At 41.1% G+C, this 24549-nt stretch overlaps 1 protein-coding gene across 1 annotated transcript; it reads right to left on the bottom strand.

Moving 5' to 3' along the window:
• Window positions 1-5235: 5235 nt before the first annotated feature.
• LOC148011303 (UDP-glycosyltransferase 85A5-like) lies at window positions 5236-7290 on the bottom strand. The gene is made up of 2 exons (XM_087670741.1): window positions 6621-7290; window positions 5236-6498 (listed from the first exon to the last, which is right to left on the bottom strand). Exons 1-2 carry the CDS (start codon window positions 7198-7200, stop codon window positions 5525-5527), a joined length of 1554 nt encoding a protein of 517 aa, XP_087526867.1. The 5' UTR covers window positions 7201-7290; the 3' UTR covers window positions 5236-5524.
• Window positions 7291-24549: the final 17259 nt, after the last annotated feature.

Below are 24549 nucleotides of genomic sequence, written 5' to 3'. Positions count from 1 at the left end.
AAGCCATCACAATAGGTTGTTGAACTATGTTGCTTTCTATTTTGTATTTTTCTTTTTTATGGTTATAATAGTCATAGAGTGTAACTCACCCATAAGTGGCCTTACTAGGAGATCCCAACGTTTTTGAGCTATCTAGAGTATACAACATATGTGTCTTGCTATTTTAAGAACTCCTAAAGGAATATTATGGCTCATTGGACACTTGTTATTATCACTATGGCGGTCAAGGCAAGCACCATCTTGCTCATTTAAAGAAGTTATACAAATACCAACATTATCTTCTAATAAGAGCAATAGGATATCTTTAAAAAATAGGATAATTTCAACCATCTAAGTCATTAGTTGAAACATTATAACCATTCAAAATCTTGATGGTTTCTCATCCAAGGCTCATAGGGTGCTAGACCAAGATTATGTTTACATTGACATGTCCAAACTTGCAAGGGTGAGTATTTTACTATTGTTCTTAAATTAACCATGATTTATAGACCAATTCATGCAAGGAGTGCATGAAAATCTAGAAGGTTTTTAATCAAAACATTGCCACTTGTGCCATTATAAAATGTTCTATGTCTACATGAAATATCAAAACATGTGGATTAAATGGCTACATCATCGAAAAAAGTTAGAAAAAAAAGAGTAATATTGCATAAATCAAGTATGTAAGTACTTAGTTTCAGGCCTCCTTTTTCTGCAACATGGTGTGTGTGTGTGTGTGTGTGTGTGTGTGTGTGTGTGTGTGTGTGTGTGTGTGTGTGTGTGTGTGTGTGTGTGTGTGTGTGTGTGTGTGTGTGTGTGTGTGTGTGTGTGTGTGTGTGTGTGTGTGTGTGTGCACATACATGTAAGCACATGTGCCTACAACATGTTCATATGTGTGTGTGGGAGGGGGGTTAGAAAATCTAGGTTCACCTCCATATGGTTACTTTCAATTTCATTAATTTTGATATTGTGCTTACAAACTAGATCACAGCTTGAATTTCTTATAATCTCCTATACATAGAATTTTGAGAGAAGATAGAAAATTCTCTATGTACTTATAGTTCCCTACTATTACAATTAGTAAATGGCATTTTTACATAATTCTATCATATAAGGAATTTTGAGAGAACATAGGAAATCTTCATAGTGACCTATGATTCCCTACAAGGAGAAGTAGGGAATTATATTCATGAATACTCTTATATAGGAAATTTTAAAAGAAGACAGGAAATAGTCTATATTGATATTTAATTCCCTACTATTAGATGTGGGGAATGTGATTCCCTAGTTATATGTAGGGAATACATGCATATACACATAGAAAATGATGTAACATTTCCTACATTTCACAAGATTTCCTATATAGCGATTGATTAAAAGTCCCTTATGCATTACTATGTACTAGGTACAAATTTATATATTATACTCTTATTGGACTGGATAAAATCTATTCTAGAGTGTTTATACAAATTTTGAAGGGTATAATTATGGAATGTGTTATCTATAGGATACCTTCAGTTTCAAACATCCAATACTCTCTTTCATAAGATGAAGACTTTGGTATAGCTCCACACTATTGTACGAATCTCTTATAGTATCTTTATGTGACAGTAGACCTAAGGCACCTAGATTATCCTCTCATTGTATTCATATGTGGGAGTATCTCGTTTTCTTATTATCATCTATATGAAATCCTAAGGCACCTGGTTTGGAAATCTTGGGTAAATATTTTATTTCCCATACCTAGGTGATGCATCTCTCCTTTGGTTGTTGTCATTCAATGGTTATTGTTGTGGCATTGTATTGTAGTTCATAGATATTGAGACTTTATTGCAAATTCACCAATATATATGTACATTTACTTATTACATACATGTTACAAAGTTCTCTCATTATGTAGCATGAGATCTATTCAAAGTGCTTATATATTTTATCAAAATGCAATATATAATGTGTTTTATTTATGTATAATTAGATAAATCAAAGATGGATGCATCTAGATCTCAAAAGGATGCAACTAGAAAAAGAAAGGCAGATCCTCCTATCACATCTTTCTTTTCTAGAACTCAAAATACTTCTACAAAGTAAAGGGTACAATGTTGGGGGAGAATAGTGACAAATCTCAAGGGGAATCTAGTGCCAATATTACTCAAGAGGGACCTAATGTTGAGGATGTAAACGTAATTGTGGAAAGTGATTCAACAGTAGATGGAGAGATTATCTCATGGTGATCCTTCCTCTAAAAGAGCCAAAAGAAATTGGCGATACTAATGGATTGTGCTTCTTCCATGGGCTTATATATGCAAAACCATATGTAATGAAGAAAGGGTAAAATGTTAGTGGTGCGAAGAAGCTGGTAAAGTGAATACCTACACTCAAGTAGGTTATCTCAAAGCATTCAACTATCTGCATTGAATGATCATGCCAAAATTTTTGACCATGTCAATGCTACACGTACTGGAAATTCTAAGTTAAAATTTATGGTAAATGACTTATGGATCATGGACTGGACACAATAGTCCATAGTGAACAAAAGTGCATTATTTCATGTATGAAGCTTGTATACTTTTCTGCATGTGAAGATTTACCACTAGAGAAATATCCATGATTGTGCAAGTTGCAAAGAGAGCTTTCTACTCCAACTATGTCTACCTTCAACAAATATGGATCATATGTCAATCCACTTTTAGGAAGAGAGATGTTATTGGCTATGAGATACCATATAAGGAAGCAAATGTATGCAGAAGTATCTAAAAGTCCCTTCTTTTCTATGCTCATTGATGAGATGTATGCAGAAGTATCTAAAAGTCCCTTCTTTTCTATGCTCATTGATGAGAGCATTGATCATGCCTTGGAGAAACATTTGATTATTTATATTTCGTATACTAGTGATGGAGGAAAATGGCATGCAATTTATAGGTTTATGTGGTTATTGCCAGTAGATAATGGGATAGCAGACACAATGTATGATGTTATCAATGCATTCTTTCTAGAAAATGACTTGGATATATCTAAACTTGTTGCAATAGCAATAGATAGTGCTTCATCTATGACAAGGTGTCAAATCGAAGTTGTGGTACGCTTTGAAGCATTAATTCCATGTGTTATGGGTATACATTATATCGCACACCAACAAGCATTAGCAGCAAAGGATGGATTTATTTCACATCCTCATGTGTTCTCTTTTGTAGATAAAGTTGCAAATAAAGTGTATGCAAGGCTAGGTCGATCAACAAACCGCCACTTGGAGCTATGGAAGATCATCCACAAGTATGATATTATGGATGCAAAGATGTGAATTCATCCAGTCTAATGGCTTTTCAAAGGTCAAATCATGGAAAGGTTTGTGAAAATCATGCCTGCTATCCTTAAGCAATGGAAAAGACATGAAAAGAAGTGGTATGGATATGTGACAACTTTTATGGTGCAATGTATTATACATCTTTTAGCAAATGGGCTTGCAGAGTTGAATAAATTAAACTCAAATGTTCAAAGGCAAGAGATGAATGTCACTATGATTGGTGCACTTATTGACTTGACTTTTGAAAAACCCAAAAAAAGGTATCTTATATGTGACGATGACCAATTTGGTGTTGGGTCAAAGCGCCTTGCTAAATTTCTAAAGATGACAAGCACATTGGAAATTTGGATTGTATGGATGCTAATGGCCTTGTACACATGTATTGAAGTACACTCCAATTCCCTAAGTGTCAAAAAAGAAGGAAAAATCCAAGGCTACAAGTGATTTAGAAAGTGAACATGAGGGATTGAACTTGGAGTATCTCTCTTGAAGGTGATGCAAGGGAAACACGTTCTCTAGTTGAATGTATCTCTATTCCACGAGCCTATGTTCAAAATATTTTGGATGCTTTAACTAGCAGTTTTGAGGATCTATGAGAATTCAATGCATTCAGGATATTTAATCCTTTTTCATATCCTATGGATTCAATAGATAGGGATAAAATGACTTGACAATGGCTAGAAAGACTAATCACCAAACTCAATATTGATGATTAGACAGTCGACATTAGAAGATGTATGAGTGAATTGGAGGATTTCATCGGCATGTTATATCAAGTTTCTCATAATAGCAGTATGCATTATGCTTGGGAGGTTTGTAGCACTACAAAGATATGGTGGGATTTATATCCAAGCATGATGCATCTATGGTAGACTAGCATGGGCATCCTAGCAAGCATAACTTCATGTGAGCATGGATTTTCATGGCCAAATCTAATAAAAAGTAACACAAGGTGCAACTTATGCCTCAACACTTGGGATGCCTTAATTTTGTTATCCATTAATGCTTGGAAAAGCTCTCAAATTGATTGAAAGGGTCTATGGGATATTTGGATGGGAGTAAATAATAAAAGGGCCATGCCACCAAAATGATTAAATGGATTCTTATTGTTTGTTCACCCATAGACTTCAATGAGTAAATGGATTCGTTCTGTTGCTACCAGAATGACTAAATGGTTTCATGTTATTGATACTTATGCAATGGGATTCGTTTAAATGTCTCAATCATCTAATGTCAATGGTGTTATTGAAGTATTAATAGTAAGCTACACAATTATAATGATTAGATCGGATTGTCCATTTTGCATAATGACATATGAACTTTCAAAACCATGTTTTACTTGTCTTCATTGAGACTTTTCAATATTACTTTCCATTTACATATTTTTCCTCTTCAAATGACTATCATAAAATGTCTATCTTCTGTCATTCGAAATGCATTTTCAAGAAGTAGAAGTCATTAAAAAATTTTAAGGGAGCCTTCAAATTTAGGCCTTGCACCCATGTTCAAGTAAAGATAAGTTGAAGCCGAGGCCCAAAACTTGGAAGGAGAAGTAAGATGCGCTAAGCCGAACAGATCTAATTCTCTTTCTGATTTCGTATGGATGTACACCCATGTTCGCCCATCGTGTTCAAGTAGACAATTAACCTCTCATCAAAGGAGCCTAGATAACGAAGGGTTGGGGAAAAGATGGGTTCACTTCAACCTAGAACTTGTTCACCTTGACAAAAATCCTTCTCAATTCTTTGGAAGAAGGAAATAAATCCTCTTCAAATTTCTCAAAATATAGTTATATTTATTAAATATATGTATAAGATAGAGTCTCAATTGGGAATACTTCCTAGTCTCAATGGGGAATACTTCCTTCTCACATGATGATGAAAAGGATTTACTTCGTCTTTCTCAAAACAAATTTCCCAAACCCTAATCTGATATCGTAGTAACGTGCATTGTACGTGAGGATATGGCCGCATAGAAGTAACGTCGTGTGAAGCCCAAGTGCGCTTTTGGCGTACGAGCAACCACTGTCGATTTCAGGAAGACTCGTGGAAACTGGAAACAGATTGCAGAAATTCACAACTTTTGAGACTCTTGAGACTCAACCGCAGTAAGTTTCTGAAACATCACTTCACAGATTCAACTGGAACTGCACCAAGAAATTAGTTGTCTGTTAATCTAGTAAGGGCCAACCCAAGAGCCCATGAGAAGAAGCTTTTGGAAACATCCACCTTGAACAGTCTCTAATTAATTAACACTAACAGAGGGCTTGAAATGTCCCCGTTTCAGATCATCGACCAGCTTTTGGAGGTTGCTCTTGGAGGTGCCGCGAATGGCATCCTCGGCGACGTCTCTCCATCCAAGGGCATTCTGTCGGGCCTTGGCGCCTTCGTCACCCCTCAGGATGGCAGCGACACAGGATTGCACATGGGAGCGCCCGACTTTTGCTACGGCCTGATCAGCAACTGGTAAGTGCGAGTCGGCCAAAGACAAACCCACTTCCCAGTCACGAACGATGTGCTTGAGATTGGTGCGCTGATCTACAAGCTGAGGGAATCCCAGCATAGGAACCCCATTGCTCAGGCTCTCGAGCACAGAATTCCACCCGCAGTGTGTGAGAAAAGCGCCCACTGAAGGATGGCCTAGCACTGCTGGCTGGGGCGCCCACGAGACGACCAGCCCCCTATCGCGAGTTCTTTCCATGAAACCTTGAGGTAATAATTCCTCAACTGTAGCTGCTATACTGGAGTATGCATCAGGCCGAATAACCCACAGAAAAGGCTCCCCACTAGCCTCCAAACCATGGGCTACCTCTCCAAACACATCTTCTTCCATGTTGGCCACACTCCCGAAGGACACATAAAGCACCGACGAAAATTCCTGCTTGTCCAGCCATGGCAAGCAAGAGTTGTCCTCTCGCAGGAGACTAGCAGGTGCCGGCCTGCAGTCCTCATCAAGTGAGTTCTGTATCAGGAACAAGGGGCCGACTGGATCAACTCGAACACCGCCCTCGTTCCTCAGATGCTCCACAGCAGCCTTCTCTAGCTCGTGTATGGTGTTTACGAGCACCCTCTCCGCTCCTTTCGTATTCTCGAAGACAGAGAGAATGAATTGAAAAGGAGGGCTTTGAAGGCCATCCTCAGTAATGAACAATGGTGGCAAGTCCGCAATGGAAAGAGAGGACAAGCCTGGAACAAAGTCTATAGACCTCTCTCTCGAGCCTGCATATATATTAACCAATGGAAGTTCGACGTTAAAACCTACGAGTTAATTCCATAATTATAGATTCCTGCACAACACAGAAAGGCTGGTGTCTAACTAGCAGAACTCGTGTAGGTTTAACCTTTGTCAGCCGCAGGGAGGTAGCCCTTGGCGAGAAGATGTGGGATATGGATGCCGATAGACAAGGAAGAAGCGGAGCTGGTCCAGACGTCTACACGCGGAAGCCCGAACTGCAGAGCTAGGTCAGAGCCCCATCCGAGGATGCTATCCACCATCAAACAGCAGGGCGCGTTTGTCTGCTGCTGCATGAGCCTGCGCAGGAGCTCCTCCAGGCCTTGGCGCATAACAGCCATGGAGGCCCCTACCTCCTCCACGGAAACACTCTGTTTGACATCGGCGGAGGGCAATCCATCAGGAATCACCTCGACGCGGATGTTATTGTTCTCCGACTCGCTTGAGATACCACTCGTGCTGCTCGACTGTTGACTACCATTCGCAGGTGCAGCAGCCGCTGCAGTGAGGAGAGAGTGTGCGCGAGCAGCGTGCACCAGCGTGACGCAGATGCCGGAGGCGGCCAAGTAGCGGGCGATGGACATTGCGGGGTTGATGTGGCCCTGTGCAGGCACAGGCACAAGCACTACATGAGGCCTGCAGCCTGCGTGAGCAGGAGCTCCTCCTCCTAACTCATACTTGCGGCTCATCCTTTCCCTCGACTTCTCCAAGGGTCCTCACTCAACCTAGCGCTCCTCCTCCTAAGGAATCCTAATTCACCCTAGCGAGTTATACTTTCCCTTGATACCGAAGGACAGCATTTCATTGTGTTGTATATGCATTTTGCCCATATTGTGAGGGAAGTGGATTAGGGGTCCAACTTTCCTCCCTTCTTCACTTTCTCTTTTTCACATTGTATTTCACATTCTTCCCCCTCTCTCTATCTCAAGTTATAGTTATCATATCGCTCTTGTCTTTTGGGCTCTCATCCTCTCTCTCAAAACTTGGAGTTGTGAGATATTAGAGTTCATTGTTCCGCAAGCAGTCCTCATGATGGAAGCAAAGGTAGCATGATGACTTCGCTTCCCTCACTCCTCCACATCCATTGTATTTTACTTTCCTCATCTTTTTTTTTCATTTTTCTTCACTTTATTCTCTCTCCACCTAAATTTTTTTCCTCTTCCTCTTTTTCTTCAAACTATTTAATTCTCTCTCTCTCTCTCTCTCTCTCTCTCTCTCTCTCTCTCTCTCTCTCTTCTTGTTATTGTCCTTCCCCCCTCTCTCTCTTCCAAGCCCTTGTTTCTTTCTCTTGTTTCTCTTCATCTTCTCATTCCCTCTCTTTTTTCCTCTCCCCTTGCTCTTCTTCTTCTTTTCCCTCCCCCCTCTCACTCTCTATCTCTCATTATTCCTTGTCATCTAGTTTATCTGTCACTTTCGTATTGTTCCTTATTACCTCATTTATATCCCTTAGGTCCAAATCCCCCCCCCTCTCTCTCTCTCAATGGCCAACTCACCTCACTTCACTGTGCATCTCCCCTCCCAAGGTGTAGGCACCATCCCTCTTCTATTGTTCCCTGGGTTGGGTAGAGAGAGAGGAGAGAGATTTGTTGCATCATAAACATAGAGAAGTGAGAGATTCATCGCATCAAAGCAAGAGAGAAAGGGGCTCTATCACTATTAAGGAAATTCTGTCATCTCTCTCCATGGGTTTTCTTTTGGTCATTCCTCCTCTATGAAAGGATATATATCTCTCTCTACCTCCCTCCCACTCCCCCTCCTCTCTCTCTCTCTCTCTCTCTCTCTCTCTCTCTCTCTCTCTCTCTCCAAGGTGAGGTATCAAGAAAAATTTGTAGTCTAGCCACATATCTCTCATAGGATTTTCACTATGTTGTTTATACACCTCACTTATGTAGCCATGTCGACATGTGCTACTTGGCCCCTTGTCGCTTGTTTGCATTGTTTTCACACCTTCCCCTTCATATGGTGCCTTGTACCACATGCCTTGCATCTATTCTCGTCGTGCGACCACTTACCTTGCATGTGGGTCATGGGTCTACATGGCTACCAAACTACTAGAGGCATACCTATAGAAGCACCATGTAGCCTACTTTGCCTAAGTGCTACCATCATGAGAGAGAGAGAGAGATAGAGATAGAGAGAGAGAGAGAGAGAGAGAGCACTTCAAATAGGAGAGATGCAAAAAGAGAGTGGTCTTGGAGTGAGAGAGACAAAGCACTCTACCTGATGATGAAAGGTGAGAAGGATCGAAGCTTGCACCGGGAGAGCAAGAGCAAGAAAGAGAGAGACAAGAAATGGGAACTCCAACAGCCACAATGTGTGATCGGGCCTTCCTTTATTCAAACTGTCACTAAAAGAATAAAGAATAAAGTGACGGTGATGAGCGCCCGCCACCTACACTGTGCAGTGGCGATGACTGTCAGTGTAGTAATACACAGGCAGCTAGGCGGAGGTGCCTTTACCCCCAATAACCTCCCACTTAAAGGCGAATCAGCCCTAGTGAGGAGTGAAAAGAAAAAAAAAAGACAGTACAACATGTACACATGTAAAACACGATGAGGAAAGATGTCATCTCATCCCACGCCCATCAACCTCCTGAGGAAGGCAAAGAGCTCTGTAGAGAGGCTTTTCGTGAGCAGATCTACAGGATTCTCGTCAGTCGAGATCTTGACAAGGTCAACAGGCTTGTCCTCAACGACCCCATGTATGAAGTGATACCTCACCTCAATGTGTTTCTTCTTCGCATGGAAGATCGGATTCTTGGCTAACTGAATAGCACTCATAGAATCCGAATGCAATGTAGGGATAGCATCAATACCAAGGTCAGCAACCAAACGACCCAACCAAATGGCCTTCTTGTAAGCCTCAATAGCTGCAACATACTCGGCCTCTGTAGTAGAAAGGGCCGTGCATTTCTGCACCTTGGACATCTAAGAAACAGCACCTCCAACATAGGTGAATACATAGCCGAAAGTGGACTTTCTACTATCTGCATGTCTTGTATGATCAAAGTCAGTGTACCCCACGACTCCTGTATCCTGGCTGCCATAGCATATGCACATATCTGCAGTGCCCTTCAGGTACCTCATGATACCCTTCACGGCATTCCAATGCTTCTTGCCAGGTGTAGCCATATAGCGTGCCACAACACTAACTGCAAAGGCAATATCTGGACGAGTGGCAATATCTGCAGACAATCAGCCTATAATACCTTCACATAATAAGGCAATGGATAGCCAATAGGCTTTACGTCCTACATGTGGAAGTGGTCAAGGACTTTATGAATGTACTCCCTCTGTGACAAGTAGAGGAGTCCATGATACATGTTGCATCTAATGCGCATACCAAGTATGTGAGAGGCTTGTCCCAAATCTTTCATCTCAAAGCTCTTTTTGAGCTGAGCCTTAAGAGCATCTAGCTCATCATGAGCTTTCCCTGCTATCAGCATATCATCCACATGGAGTACCAAAATCAATAAAGAACCATTATGGGCTTTTTTCGTGTAAAGACACGGATCCATAGCACTCCTGCTGTAGCCTTGTTACTGCGTAAAGGCATCAAACTTATGATACCACTCCCTAGGTGCGTGTTTCAAGCCATAAAGTCTTTTCTTCAATTTGCACACTAGGTGCTCCTTGCCAGGTTCTGCAAAGCCCTTAGGCTGCTCCATATAAATCTCATCATGCAAGTCCCCATGTAAGAAAGCCGTCTTGACATCCATCTGGTATAAATCCAAGTCAAGCTGAGCAACCAAAGCCAAGACTAAGTGCAGGGTGGTCATCTTAACCACAGGAGAAAAGACCTCATCAAAGTCCACACCATGCTCCTGCTTAAAACCCCTTGCTACCAATCTAGCCTTGTATGCCGGCTTGGGGTGTCCAGGGATACTTTTTAGCTTGTACACCCACTTGCATGATGGCAAAGCCTTCTTGCCCATAGGCAAGGAAACCAAATCCCAAGTGTCATTCTTATGTAAGGAGTCTATCTCAGACTGCATAGCCCTCTCCCAGGAGTGAATGTCACCCCTGCGCATAGCCTTATCATAAGTGAAAGGCTCTCCTGCATCTGTAACCAAGACATAACGTATCGAGGGCTGAAATCTATCAAGTAGACGTCTGTCTCTAGTAGACCATCTCACAGCAGGCTCTGTTGCCTGTCCAGCTGCATGTCCAACACCCCGACCATGAGCATCTACTACAAATGTAGGCTATCCAACTGGTTGTGTGAGAGCTCTTGGCTCCTGAAATATGACCCTGCGGATCTCAACTCTCTCAGGTTGCCTATGCATCTTGTCTTCATGGAAGACTACATCATGACTGCAGATGACTTTTCGCACGTGCGGATCCTAGAGACGGTAACCCATCTCGCCTGCATCCCCATAACCAAGGAAAATGCATTTGACACTCTTAGGATCTAGCTTACTTCTCTTGTCCCTGGGCGCATGGCAAAATGCCTCACATCCAAAGACACGGAGATGCACATAAGAGGGAGGTTTTCCAGTGCATACCTCCTCTGTAATCTAGAAATTCAAACCACTAGAAGGTGATCTGTTTATGACATGCACAATTGTACTAATTGCCTCAGCCCAAAAGCTCTGTGATAGGCCTGCATGGCTAAGCATATTGCATACACGCTCTTAGATAGTTCTCATCCACTCAGCCAAACCATTCTTGGGGGGGTGTAGGGGGTGGTCAACTGATGCTTAATACCCCTCTCATCACATAACTGCTCAAAAGCACGTGAATCATACTCACCCCCATTATCTATCCTTAGGCATTTTAGCCTATACCCAAACTAGTTCTCAACCAATGCAAGCCATCTCTGAAACATAGCTAAGACATCGGATTTCAACTTAATGGGATAAGCCCAAACTTTCTATGAAAATTCATCTATGAAAGTAAAAAAATACTTTGCACCACCCATAGAGTGACAAGGCATGGGCCCACAGACATCCGAATATACCAATGCCAAGGGCTCACTCATGCATGGCCTACCAGACTTCTTATGCGTAGACCTAGTCTGCTTGCCATAAAGACAATGCTCACATGAATCAAAACATGCGTAATCAAGGGGCGTTAAGTATTGCAAACCAAAAAGCATTTTCATTCCCTTCAAAGACATATGGCCCAAACGGGCATGCCAAAGAGATACATGTGGGATAGAACCCACAGACAAAACATGATCAAGGGAAGAATCAGATACAATCAAGGGATATGTAACATGCCCGCCCCTCAAATTGCGGGACACGTCTTAGCAGCCTATAGAGAGATCAATCTAGAAGACGCCGCCCGGCACTCCCAAGGAATGACACAAGGTTTGCCAACTAGGGTCTCTCGAGTCTACCTCGCAAGAAAAATTATCCAGTCATTCCCACTAGGATCAACCTAAAGTCCAAGTTCCTAGCAGTCGAGTCTTCCTAACAGCCTTCTAGCGCTGGTTGTGACAGTCGCTCCACTTTGCGTAGATACAACTGGACCCAAGTAGACTCAATTCGCACTTGGTTCAAAGAGAATGGGAAACGAGAGGGAGGCATTGCTTGACCTCTCTGCCCGTAGGGCATAGTACCATTCCGGTCCCCTAAAACGGTATGAATCAGGGTTTCAACTTACAAGTTCAAAGGTCCTTGTTTAACTAACGTTCGCATCAAATAAATTCCATTGGGGAAAGCTCTCGGATAACCGAGACCACCCTTCTGTAGGATAGACCCATTGGTCACACCCACCACGCTTCCCTCGGGGGTTGTTTTAGTTATCTAATTACCTACCACATTATGTTTGACTCATAAAAGCAGCTTCCTTAAGTAGCCCGTTAATCACAGGTTCCTTTACGTAATTTAGGGCATAGACACGAAGATAAGATAAAACAAGATCAAACACTTCCTTAACTTATCTTCAGATTAATGTTTGTCTCCGGCCCATACAGCAAAATTAAGTGTCCCTTTCTGCCTCCGCAGAAAAATCCTTCCGTCTCCTGGTAATAAAAACCGAAGGTTTATCCTACCAAGATTCTGCCTTGTAACTAGTATCAAGGCCTCGAGATCCCATCTCGAGTCACGTAGAACAATTGTATAGAGTCCGGAGGCATTGGGATTTACGGCCAAAGCCCCCTTGGCACCCAAGCATCCTCCTATGCCAAGTAATTTCCACAAAGAGACCTCTCGTCGTGTGTTCGGTCCACATTCCTGGTGCGGATTCATAACCCCCTTGGTTAGGGTTTGGCAGTTCGTAGGGGGTAGCTAGCGCCATCCTTTCTTAATTATCCCTTCAGGAAATCATCCACAGCTGAAGCAACCAGTCTAATAACATTTACTAGGGAAAACATCCCTTTTGTTCCCATGGCAATCCATCATCACAGACCCGGCCATGAAATCATCAATCACACCCCACTTGGATTAACATCCAAAACCACATTAATAAACAGTGGAACGCACAACCACTTGCTTCAAGGCATCGCAATCCCATTGCATGCACAACCAAAACTTAACTAGGATGTATCAAAACACTTGCTCAAGGAACTTACAACCTTTTCTAAGGTAGAAGTCCCTCTAAGATAACAATCACCTAATTTGCTTAGGTGGCTCTTCCCCTTAGGGTTTATATGGCTAGACTCCAAGCCTTCTTTGCTAGTCATTAAGTTTCATCATAACTTGGCAATATCACATATGTAATTTCATATGATCATCTACATTTATGAACAGCTAGGAATGAAAGAATACATAACCAACATATAGCTTTTATGAGTATCCTTTCCCTTCAATGGATATTAAAATGAAGACTATGACCTATGAGTGTGTAGAACCAGAGAAGTTCTTTCATTCCTACTAATAGAACAATGAGTGTGTAGAACCAGAGAAGTTCTTTCATTCCTACTATGAGTGTGTAGAACCAGAGAAGTTCTCTCTTCTTCTCCTTCTTCTTCTCCTTCTCTCTCTCTCCCTCTTCCTCTTCTTCTTCTTCCTCTCCTCCTCTCTCTCCCTCTTTCATCTCACTCTCCCTCTTCTTCTTCTCTCTCTCCCTCTTCTTCTTCTTCTTCTTCTTCTTCTTCTCCTTCTCTCTCTCCCTCTTCTTCTTCTTCTTCTTCTTCTCTCTCTCCCTCTTCTTCTCCTTCTCTCTCTCCCTCTTTTTCCTCTTCTTCTTCTTCCTCTCCTCCTCTCTCTCCCTCTTTCCTCTTTTCTCTCTCTCACTCTTCTTCTTCTTCTTCTTCTTCTTCTTCTTCTTCTTCTTCTTCTCCTTCTCTCTCTCCCTCTTCTTCTTCTTCTTCTTCTTCTTCTTCTTCTTCTTCTTCTTCTTCTTCTTCTTCTTCTTCTTCTTCTTCTTCTTCTTCTTCTTCTTCTTCTTCTTCTTCTCTCTCTCTCTCTCTTCTTCTTCTTCTTCTTCTTCTTCTTCTTCTTCTTTTTCTTCTTCTCCTCTCTCTCTCTTCTTCTTCTTCTTCTTCTTCTTCTTCTTCTTCTCTCTCTCCCTCTTCTTCTCCTTCTCTCTCTCCCTCTTCCTCTCCTCCTCTCTCTCCCTCTTTCCTCTCTTCTCTCTCTCACTCTCTCTCATTGTCTGTTACTAGAGGGGGCACCCCTGTTGGAAACCACGGGGGGCGGGGGGGGGGGGGGGGGGGGGGGGAAGGTGGCTTATGGAGAGGGAGGAGACGATGCTCCCTGCCATCTAGGGGGCTGCATGCCCCCCCTTCTCTCACTACTCACTCTCTCTCTCTCTCCCTCCCATGCACATGGCAGGGGAAGAGAGAGGGAGGGTTAAAAAATTTAAATAAAATTTTTAAAAATTTCTTCACAAGGGGTTCTTATGGGAAAGACACGAGGAGGGAGCACGCGGGTCACGGGGGGAGACATTACAAGATAGAGGCTGCCAGCCTTCGCACCTCTCATAATCAAAAGTCTACCATGAGTGATCTTCCATGCAGAGTCTCCAAAATATACATGATAACCTGCGTCATCAAGCTGTCCAGCTGACAGGAGACTATGTGTCAAAGTAGGTACATGACATACATCCTGCAAAACAAGACTGCTGCCAGAAGGAAACTGCAGCCTAACATCACCAATGCCCACAATATCAAGAGAGTTGTCATCATCCAAGTGTACAGAACCTAAAATAGTATGATATGAATGAAACCACTATCGACAAGGTGTCACATAAAAGGACGCACCTGAGTCCAAGAGCCAACATTGTGCATACATAGAGTGTATCTCTTTCATCTGCGAAGCACTAGAAGAAGCTGCAAGGATATAATCATCATCATCAATATCCTCAAGCTGCATAACGTTGATCTCTTCAATTTTAACACTGGACTTTGCAGACACTATGCTGCGATCAGAAGACTTATCCTACACTTTGTCTTTCCCCTTATCTTTACACCTTTCATTGTGTAGTTCATGGCATTGTGGCCTAATATGGCCCTTTTTTCCACAATGGTGACAAGTAACATCTGCATTCCTGCCACGTGATTTGCTACGTGACTTCCCACGAGACTTGGACATAGATTTATGAGAATCCCATCCATGGCCACTGCCACTGCCATGCTTTCCATACCCATCATTCCTACCTCTAACTGTCATAGCATGTGACACACGAGAGGCATCCAAATTCTTACGGTTAACCTCTTCCTCCAAAAGAGCACTCTCAACATCAGATAATTTCAAGGTAGCAGTAGAGGCATATAATGCAATGCAGAATACATCCCATGACTCATTGAGAGTACCAAGCAAGAAAAGAGGAGTGACATTCTCTACAAAAGTGATGTCCTGCGAAGTCAAGTTCCTGAGTATAGCTGGAACTGGCTCAAGTGAGCAGATATAGTCACATTCTTCTTCATGTAAAGATCCATAAGCTACTTCAACCAATAAATCTGACTCACTGGACTTTTCTTGTCATAGAGATTCTTGATTTTATCCCACAACTACCATGCACTCTGTTCTTCCTCAAATACATTGTAATGGACATGTTCTGTGAGAGATAATACAATAGTGGACTTGCATAACTCATCAAGCTCAAGCCATTCCTCATCTGGCATAGTTGCAGGTGGATGCCCGCTCAACCTCAAAGGTTTGATCTGCGATTTTTGCACCAACACCTACAAAATCTAGATCTTTCAATAAGAGTAATTCATACCACCAAGCTTAGTGATGTTGAAAATAGCATGATCAGTGGACGAACTCGCCATAATGTAGGCTGGAAGACCTTAGACAATTTAAAACTACTTGCTATTTACTTTAGAAAATGACCAAAAAATCACCAAAATCGAGAGAAAAATGGCGAGAAAAGTGTAACCAAAGCTACTACCCACCAAGTACTAGTGAAAGTACATCATTTCAAAATATTTCAGCATGAAAAATCCATGTCAGTCCGGAGTTATATACTTGCTGTAATAAATGACAGCATGGTACTGTGAGAGTCAATTACTGACCAAATCACTGTACCAAGTCAATAAATGACAACCAAGACATGATCAGCCCTAAACAGGCATAAATCAGCACCAAACAGTCATCAAGACCCTGAGCAAACACCCAAACATGTCACCAAAGCATCCGTTAGTGAGTAGACATACTCCCTGGACAATAGGGCAAAGTATACATAACACTAGCAAGACCTGACACCAGTAGGTGTATGCTCACAAGAGTGCAAAGCCCAAGCTCAGGTCAAAAGCAACTCCAAGATATCAGTGCATGAACCATGCAACATTTCAGTGTAAGAGATCCTAAAGTCTCAAGTATCTGCAAAATGCTCAAAATAGCATAAATCTCCTACTCAATGTCGGTCAAGCATACAAGATGCTCCCATTGACACAAAAGGTGGATAAACGAGCTCAACAGCTCAATAAAACCAAGTCAGAGTACCAAAGACAGGTAACCAAGACAATGCCTCAATAGCATCCCAAGAGCATGACGGCTACAAAGCAACTATAGTTAGCATCCATGAGCAAGACATACATCTGAATAAATATCTCAGACAACCAAAGTGATATCCAATACAAAATTTTGGAATAGCAAATGAGAATCCAAGCTAAGTATTCAGAGAGCACTAAATCTCAACAAGTACATGGTACACTGTGCCAAGACAAATGCATCAAGCCGTAGGCGTCGGGTAAGCATGTACCCAAATAGCATATAACTATCAAAGCACTGACCACTATCAAGCATAGACCAATATCAATAAGTGCGGGCTGAAATAAGCTCAAGCTTCCAAAAGCATCTGGATCCAATGAAAAGCTCGAAGTCGTCCCTCGAGATCAATACATCATAGTATAATCCAAGACACACATCCGGAACCAATAGGCAGATATCAAAGCATGAAAGATAGCTTCAGCCCAAGAGTATTCAACATGCATTTACTATTATAAACTAAGAATTTCTAGCCTTACAATCAGGCCAAAATCATAGCATTACATGTAGCTTCAATCCCCCAATCAATCAACATCAGTAGAAGCATCACATAAGCTATAGGCATACAAATACATGCTGTCTCAGACCTGAAATCTATTGCAGAATATTCTATCATCAGAATTTGGCAAATTCAATATCACCATCGTGTTTGAAGCGTGCCAAAACCCCAACTTAGACTCTTACCTTGTCTGAATCGGGTTCGGAATGCCCGAGATATGATAAAAAGAGTGATTTTTGGGCCAAATTTTGAAACAGGCACAAAAAAACGTGAGCTGGCTGGGGGGGTTTGCTGTCTCACGTGTCAACAATGGGGCCCAAAGGGGGCACAAATGGGGGCCAAAGAAGGCCTACACCAAGCCTCAACAAGCCTTGATAGGCTGGAATCAAGATCCAGGTGAAGGAAGCTCCAAGAGGTGTGAGCTATGGCTACCCACAACCTGTGAAAACCCTGTTTACCTAGACCTATGGACTGAAGTAAATCTCTGAAATAATGAAGCAATACCTCAATGTCAATGCCCTGATGGTGCCTCAATAGGCCGGGAAGAAGCTCGAGAAACCAGTAAGTGACGAAAACTCAAGAGAATGAGCTATGGCTGCCGGGAAGGAGACCCAATGTGAGTGGGGAATCAATGGAAAGCTGAGAATGCCACGAGCCAAGCTCAAGAGTCAGAAGCCGTACTCTAATACTAGTTGAAAGGTGAGAAGAATCGAAGCTTGCACTCGAGAGCTATGGCGGGAGAGCAAGAGCAAGAAAGAGAGAGACAAGAAATGGGAACTCCAACAGTCACAATGTGTGACCAAGCCTTCCTTTATTCAAACTGTCACTAAAAGAATAAAAAATAAAGTGACGGTGACGGGCGCCCACCACCTGCAGTGTGCAATGGCGGTGACTGTCAGTGTAGTAATACACGCGCAGCTAGGCAGAGGGGCCTCTACCCTCAACACATGAGAGAGAGAGAGAGAGAGAGAGAGAGAGAGAGAGAGAGAGAGAGAGAGAGAGAGAGCAATAAGAGATGGCCTTTAACTCTCCTTTTCCACTTCTGCACAACAATGGCAGTGAGGGAGACTCCACACAAGGTTGAGTTAATCATTTACTAGGAATCACGTAATGATGCCTCCTAGATAGAAAGAGAGAGAGTGTGTGTGTGTGTGTGCGTGTGTGTGTGTGTAATATTCCTGCCATAACACTTCATAAAATAAATTCGGGCTTGAAATGTTTTAAAAATTACTCATTGAGTTATCACATAAGTGACCGCATGTAATATCAAATCTTGCATTAAATTAATTCTGCAATCCGACACGAGAAGACGCCTCAATGAACCCAGCCAACAAAAAAGAAAATACACCTCGTAAATAATATTATGACGACTTCATCATAATAATTTTCGCATTATATTTTCTTTAGCATTCCCGATTCCATTTAATGCATCAAAGATCGCATTGATTTTGCAACGGCAAGACAAATCGCAAAAGTCTTAATTGGTAGACAAAGAATGTGCAAGAACAAGCATGATATTGAGTAAGTTAAGTATCAAAGAGTATGGCATGACTTTATAAACTAGATAAGTCATGAGGTAACTTGGCCAAAAACTACCAAATGAAGTCATTTTCAAGAAAAAAATATGTTTTTAAAAAAATAAGCAAAAAAACATAAGTTTTTTACGCTTGGAGGGAGAGAAAGCATTTTAAAATCATCCCCATGCCACCATCCAATGGATAGGCAATCAAAAAGTATTTTTTATTAAGCTTACTTAGCTCTTGACAAGTAGCCAAAAGAATGAGTGACTGCATGCTTCTCCCTCATGGCTATAAATACAACCCCTCTCCTTCACAAAGAAAGCAAGAAGAAAGACCTCCTGATGATGGAAAAAATGTATCTACATCTCTTTTCCATTCTAGCTTAAGCCTTGAAGAAGGAAAATACCCCTCTTCGATCTCATTTCCATTTTCTCTACCCCCTGTTACGCCTTTCTTCCATACAACCATATCGCTAAGTAAAACGCTACTAAAATTTTTCTAGATGACCACCAACTCTCCCTGAGCTATCACGTTAATTTTGCCTAACATCCATGGCTCCATGAGGTTGCAAAAATTCAAGAAGCCCATTTGAAGAAAAATAAGTAAGAAACGCGGTCGATGGAGGAAATGACGTGGTAGAAATTGGTGAAACCCCCATTACTACAAACCTGATAGAGGTACCATCTCGTCAATTTGGGAAAAAATAATGTTTTATAAGCTTATCACTATATTTGACTTTAAATGATTATAAATACATTTAAAAGAAAATGCATATGAACTGTTGCTTAGGAAAATGGCCTAAGTAATATAATAATAAACTATTCAGTGAAAATACTCTTTCACTTGAAAAAGGATTATAGGTTTATCATGAAGAAAATATCATAATTATGGTTTATTTCATGATATTTATTGTTATTTCGTTAATGACGCTTGTGATTATAATAACTTAAAAAGGTAGACGATGTCAGAAAAGGGAATATTTTATCATTTTTCCTTGAAAGAGACTATCTCTATTTTATTTTTCTAATGATAAACAGATGCATATAAGTCTTATAATAATTTATAGAAAATCATTTAGATAATATCATAAAATCATCAATGTATTAAATCAACACAAAATTGAATAGGAATATATTTACTAGACTCACATAAATTAGGTGCGTAGTAATATAATTCGATGTCTGAAAGATAAAAGAAAAATTACACTTATGATTTTTACATTGCTTAGAATAAAGTTTTCAAAAAAACAATTAGCATTGTATTTATGACATAGCTAAATGAAAATTGATCTTCCTAGATAATGTTGAAAGTTTGACAAATGGTCGGACATCGTCAATTAAACCATAGAATATGAGCAGAATAAAATAAAAATTATTTTCTTGCTGAAAACACACACAATATTAATATTAATGGTTATATTAGCGAGAGCGTCAATATCATGAGTCAACCCACATATGAATCAACGAGAAAACCTTACCTAAAATATCGAGAATGTTGAAGCAAAAACAACTATGAAATACTCGACAATCCTAAAACTATCAGTATGAGGAAATTAAATAAATATCGAAAGTTTGTAAGACTTATTGGACATTGATAAGAATTTTTCAATACAAATTATGATGTCTAAATAGGCTTGGAAAAGCATTTGAAATCTTGCTAAGTGTGGGTTAGGGCAGGGCAGTGCATGAATACCTATATTATCTTTTAGGGCGAAAATACCAAGTTTTCACAAGGATAAAATAGACTTTAGATTCGTGAAATAACTTGTGAATCTAAAAAAAATAGTTGCAAGCAGAAAGTGAAACCCTAAGAATAAGGTGGGACCTTAAAAGAGAAACCCTAAAATTGGGTGGGGCTGCTTCCTATGCTAAAAACACTTACTGTCGTTCCTTTTTTTTATTTGTGCATGTATTGATGGTTGCACAAGAATGATTAATTGTGCTTGTAGTAGTTAGATTTGATTTTAAATATATAATCAAGATAATAAGAGGAAAGATGGTGGTATGCCTCCCCCAGCTAGACACGGAACCCTACTCCAAGGGGGATGTTTTGTACCGCCACGAGGAGCTTTGGACTAGCCCCGATGGTGAGAGGTCACTCGGTGAGGAATCCATTATGCAGGAGGAGGCGGAGAGTGCCAGGGGGACTCTGGCCGTAAATCTCTCGATCGCTCCTAGAAACTGCTTGACCCTCACGTGAATCAGGATGGGATCCTAGAGTCCCCGGTACTAGTGAAGGGACGGAAATCTTGGAGGGTTTACTTTCTTCTGCACAGCTAGAAGGGATTTTTCGATGAATGGAGGTTTTATCTTCTGCATAGGCAGAAGGAGAAAACATTGTAAATAAATTTTACAAAATAATAAATAAATATATTTTGCCAAAATATTATTTTTCTCTATCTTTATGTTGTGTTGTAAAATTAAGCAAAGAAACCTATGATAATGGGTTAATTAACGAAGATGCTTTTATATGTCAAAACTTAATGTGATAGGTAATTAGAAAACTAAAGAAAACCGTTTGTGGGAAGCGGGTGGGCAAGATCCTTGACGGATTTGTCCTACAAGTGGGTGGTCCTGGTAAGCTCGGAGCTTCTTTCAAGAGATTGAATGAAAAATTAATTAGGAGAAATTAGGTAGAGCCGACGAGCATTGACTTACCTAGGGTCGGGTCTTAAAACCTTGATCAATAATTATCTTAGGGGAAAGGTGTAGTAGCTGTGCCAGAACTCTATTAAGGTTCCCTGAATCCTAACTAGTTGCTGGAACAAAGTGTTGCACTCCATGAACCAAGGGTAACTACAATTGCTCCAATTGGACAAGAAGCCCTTGTGGGACACCTCCGATGGAGCTAGCCAATGCATCAAGACCTCTATTGTCAAATTAGGACCCGAGCTTGCAGGTTGATCCTTCTGGAGATGGTTGAAACCTTCCATTACGTGGTGGACTCTATGAAACCTAGACGATAGACCCTGTGCATTCTCGTGAGTGCCAGGTGAAGCCATCTAGGATAGTTCCCCGATAGACCACAAAAACGTGCTCCTAGGGAATTGTTAGGTAGGCATATCACACACACACACACAGTGTGTGTGTGTGTGTGTGTATGCGAGTGAGAGTGAGTGGATGGGTGAGTGTATGTGCCAATTGACACTAGTCAAAAAGAAAAAAAAGAGAGAGAGAGAGAGAGAATGGGGTTTAAAATTCAAATATGTGAGAAAGGAAGACATAACATGTCTAGGACATGTTGTAGGCTTGGGAACTATTTTGGAGGTTTAGAACTCACTGAAGTTACAATCAAAATAAGATAGTATAGATACCTTAAAGGCATCTTCCGATGGAGCTAGCCGATGCATCAAGACCTCTGTTGTCAAATTAGACCCGAGCTTGCAGGTTGATCCTTCTGGAGATGGTTGAAACCTTCCATTATGTGGTGGACTCTATGAAACCTAGACAATAGACCCTGTGCATTCTTGCGAGTGCTAGGTGAAGCCATCTAGGATAGTTCCCCGATAGACCACAAAAACGTGCTCCTAGGGAATTGTTAGGTAGGCACATCACACACACACACACACACACACACACTGTGTGTGTGTGTGTATGCAAGTGAGAGTGATTGGATGGGTGAGTGTATGTGCCAATTGACACTGGTCAAAAAGAAAAAAAGAGAGAGAGAGAGAGAATGGGGTTTAAATTCAAATATGTGAGAAAGGAAGACATAACATGTCTAGGAGATGTTGTAGGCTTGGGAACTATTTTGGAGGTTTAGAACTCACTGAAGTTACAATCAAAATAAGATAGTATAGATACCTTAAAGGCATCTTACAATCCTTTCTATTGAGTAAAAACTGCTCTTCTTCTTCTTCTTCTTCTTCTTCTTCTTCTTCTTCTTCTTCTTCTTCTTCTTCTCTCTCTCTCTCTCTCTCTCTCTCTCTCTCTCTCTCTCTCTCTCTCTCATGCAGGCTCTGCACAAAGTCTATCTCTGTGTTTCTCCCTGAGACTCTACATATCTCCCGTAGGCAAAAACTCACACACACACACACACACACACACACGCTCTCTCTCTCTCTCTCTCTCTCTCTCTCTCTCTCTCTCTCTCTCTCTCTCTTACCTGTCTTTGGTGCTCGACGTATGGGCAAGAAGAAAGACGATGGGAAGGCAAGATCCATTGTATGCACTCTATTGGATGTACATAAGATAACTATACTTTTAGATAGTAGTTGAGTATACCTTAAGGGAACAGATTTTTATGTCAATGAGGATCTCAACCCCATGCAACAGAAGGAATGTTGGAAGCAATACAATAAGCAAAAGAAATCTAGTGATAACACTTCAAAGGATGCATAGGGATGTGCAGCCCATGGAAGTTGTGCGCTTGTGAAGCTGTTGTTGAATTGCAAAGGGTTTCCATGGCATAAAGGTCAAAGCATTAATGCTATGGTTGGTGATGCTGACATTGTGTTCCTTGTAGAGACATGGGAACTGGAGACATGTAGAATTTCGGATATCCTAGGGTACATAATTCATAGCACATATTAGCCACATGTAGGAAAAAGAGGGCAAGGAGGAGTTGCATGCATATACAAATGTCATTTGGAAGGAATGATTGATATATGTAAAGCAGACCGACATAAGCGGTACATATGAATTATGCTCAAGCACAATACACCAATGTACATTTCGGGATGCTACATTCCACATAAGGAGTCCCCCTTCTATGCATGACACGAATTGGATTCACAAGAACCTTTTGAATATTTGAGTATGGATACATGCACATATATGCAACAAGGACATGTGATGGTCTTAGGTGACTTAAATGTGCATATTGGACGTATGCAATTTCAGCCCATAGCACTGATGAGCTAGACAAGGAAGAGGTTTTGAATGTAGATGCACCTTGGTGTAGACAATTTGAGGATATAGACATTAACGCTCATGGACCTGATTTGATGGATATGGTTAATGGTTTGCACATGCTGATATTGAATGGTATGAATTGTTTTCCTGATACTAAAGGATACACATACTACTCAACTAGTGGAGGTTCCAATGTGATAGACTATGCAATGGTACACATGAATGATTTATGCATGATCAAAGAGTTCTGGCTAGGTGAAAAACATCCAAAATCGAATCATATAGCTTTGGGCTTGACATGATATTTTCCACCATGTAGGACATGCATGGGACATAGTAGGTACTAGTGCACTGTGTATTGATGTAGACAAGAAACAAGCATATGTTGGTCAATACAGCTATAGAGGTTTTTGGGAAACCAAAGATTGCCATGCAAGAAATGGTTTGATGATGAATGTAAGGCTACACATAGAAAGCTAAAAATCCTCCATAAGGGACAAGAATAGAGTGAGGAAGAGAAACGATATAATGCTCTCATGTGTAAAAAGTGATGACGATATGTAGTGGCCAAAGGAAGTGAAGATGCTAGGGAGTTTGAGAAATATCCAAGGCAAGCATGGAGAAAATTGCAAACCAAACGGTCAAATGTTATGGGGGTTTTTACAGATGCTGACATGCTATCGTATGTTACACAACTTTACATGCATAAGGAAGTACATCCCATCAAATGTGATGTACACATGTAGTCATTTAGTACTTTGTTCACTTTAGAAACATTGGAGGCGGTCCTCAACAATATGGCTAGTGGAAAAGCATGTGATACCTTGTAGTTGATTGCGGAGATGTTGAAATGGAAAACAAAGGAGATGAGTATGTTTATGTTGCATGTGATACATCACACTTTTGCATATGGTTTTCCCCAAGAATGCCAGGAGAATTGGATACAACCGCTATATAAGGGAAGAGATTGCAATTTGCTCACAAACTACCGCATGATTATGGTTAGTTTAGCTGTGGCAAAGCTAGTCAACACTATCCTAGAAATGCAATTGAATAAATGGGCAAAAAGTAATAACAAACAAGCTTATGGACAAGTAAATGTTCACCCTGGTCATAACACCATAGACCATTTGGTTACTTTACGTGTGCTTATGGATGAGAGTTGGCTTAATGGAGCAACCTTGTATTGCAGTTTTGTGGATTTTAAGAAGGCTTTTGACACCGTCGCAAGGGTTGGCTTATGGCAACGAATGCAAGAATTAGGGGTCCCAAATGATCTATGCATG

The sequence above is a fragment of the Lygodium microphyllum genome, chromosome 28 (genome assembly GCF_053477565.2).
Source record: "Lygodium microphyllum isolate KBCC chromosome 28, Lygodium_microphyllum_v1.1.10, whole genome shotgun sequence".
Taxonomy (NCBI): domain Eukaryota; kingdom Viridiplantae; phylum Streptophyta; class Polypodiopsida; order Schizaeales; family Lygodiaceae; genus Lygodium; species Lygodium microphyllum.
The sequence above is the reverse complement of the archived record's forward strand: the minus strand, read 5'-3'. Positions and strand labels throughout refer to the sequence as shown.

What these genes read in the sequence shown, in the direction of transcription:
- LOC148011303 (XM_087670741.1), bottom strand. Translation starts at nt 7,200, where the DNA reads ATGAGCCGCAAGTATGAGTTAGGAGGAGGAGCTCCTGCTCACGCAGGC. An exon ending in CCTCCCTGCGGCTGACAAAG is followed by an intron (nt 6,499 to 6,620) that starts GTTAAACCTACA and finishes ATATATATGCAG; the next exon opens with GCTCGAGAGAGAGGTCTATA.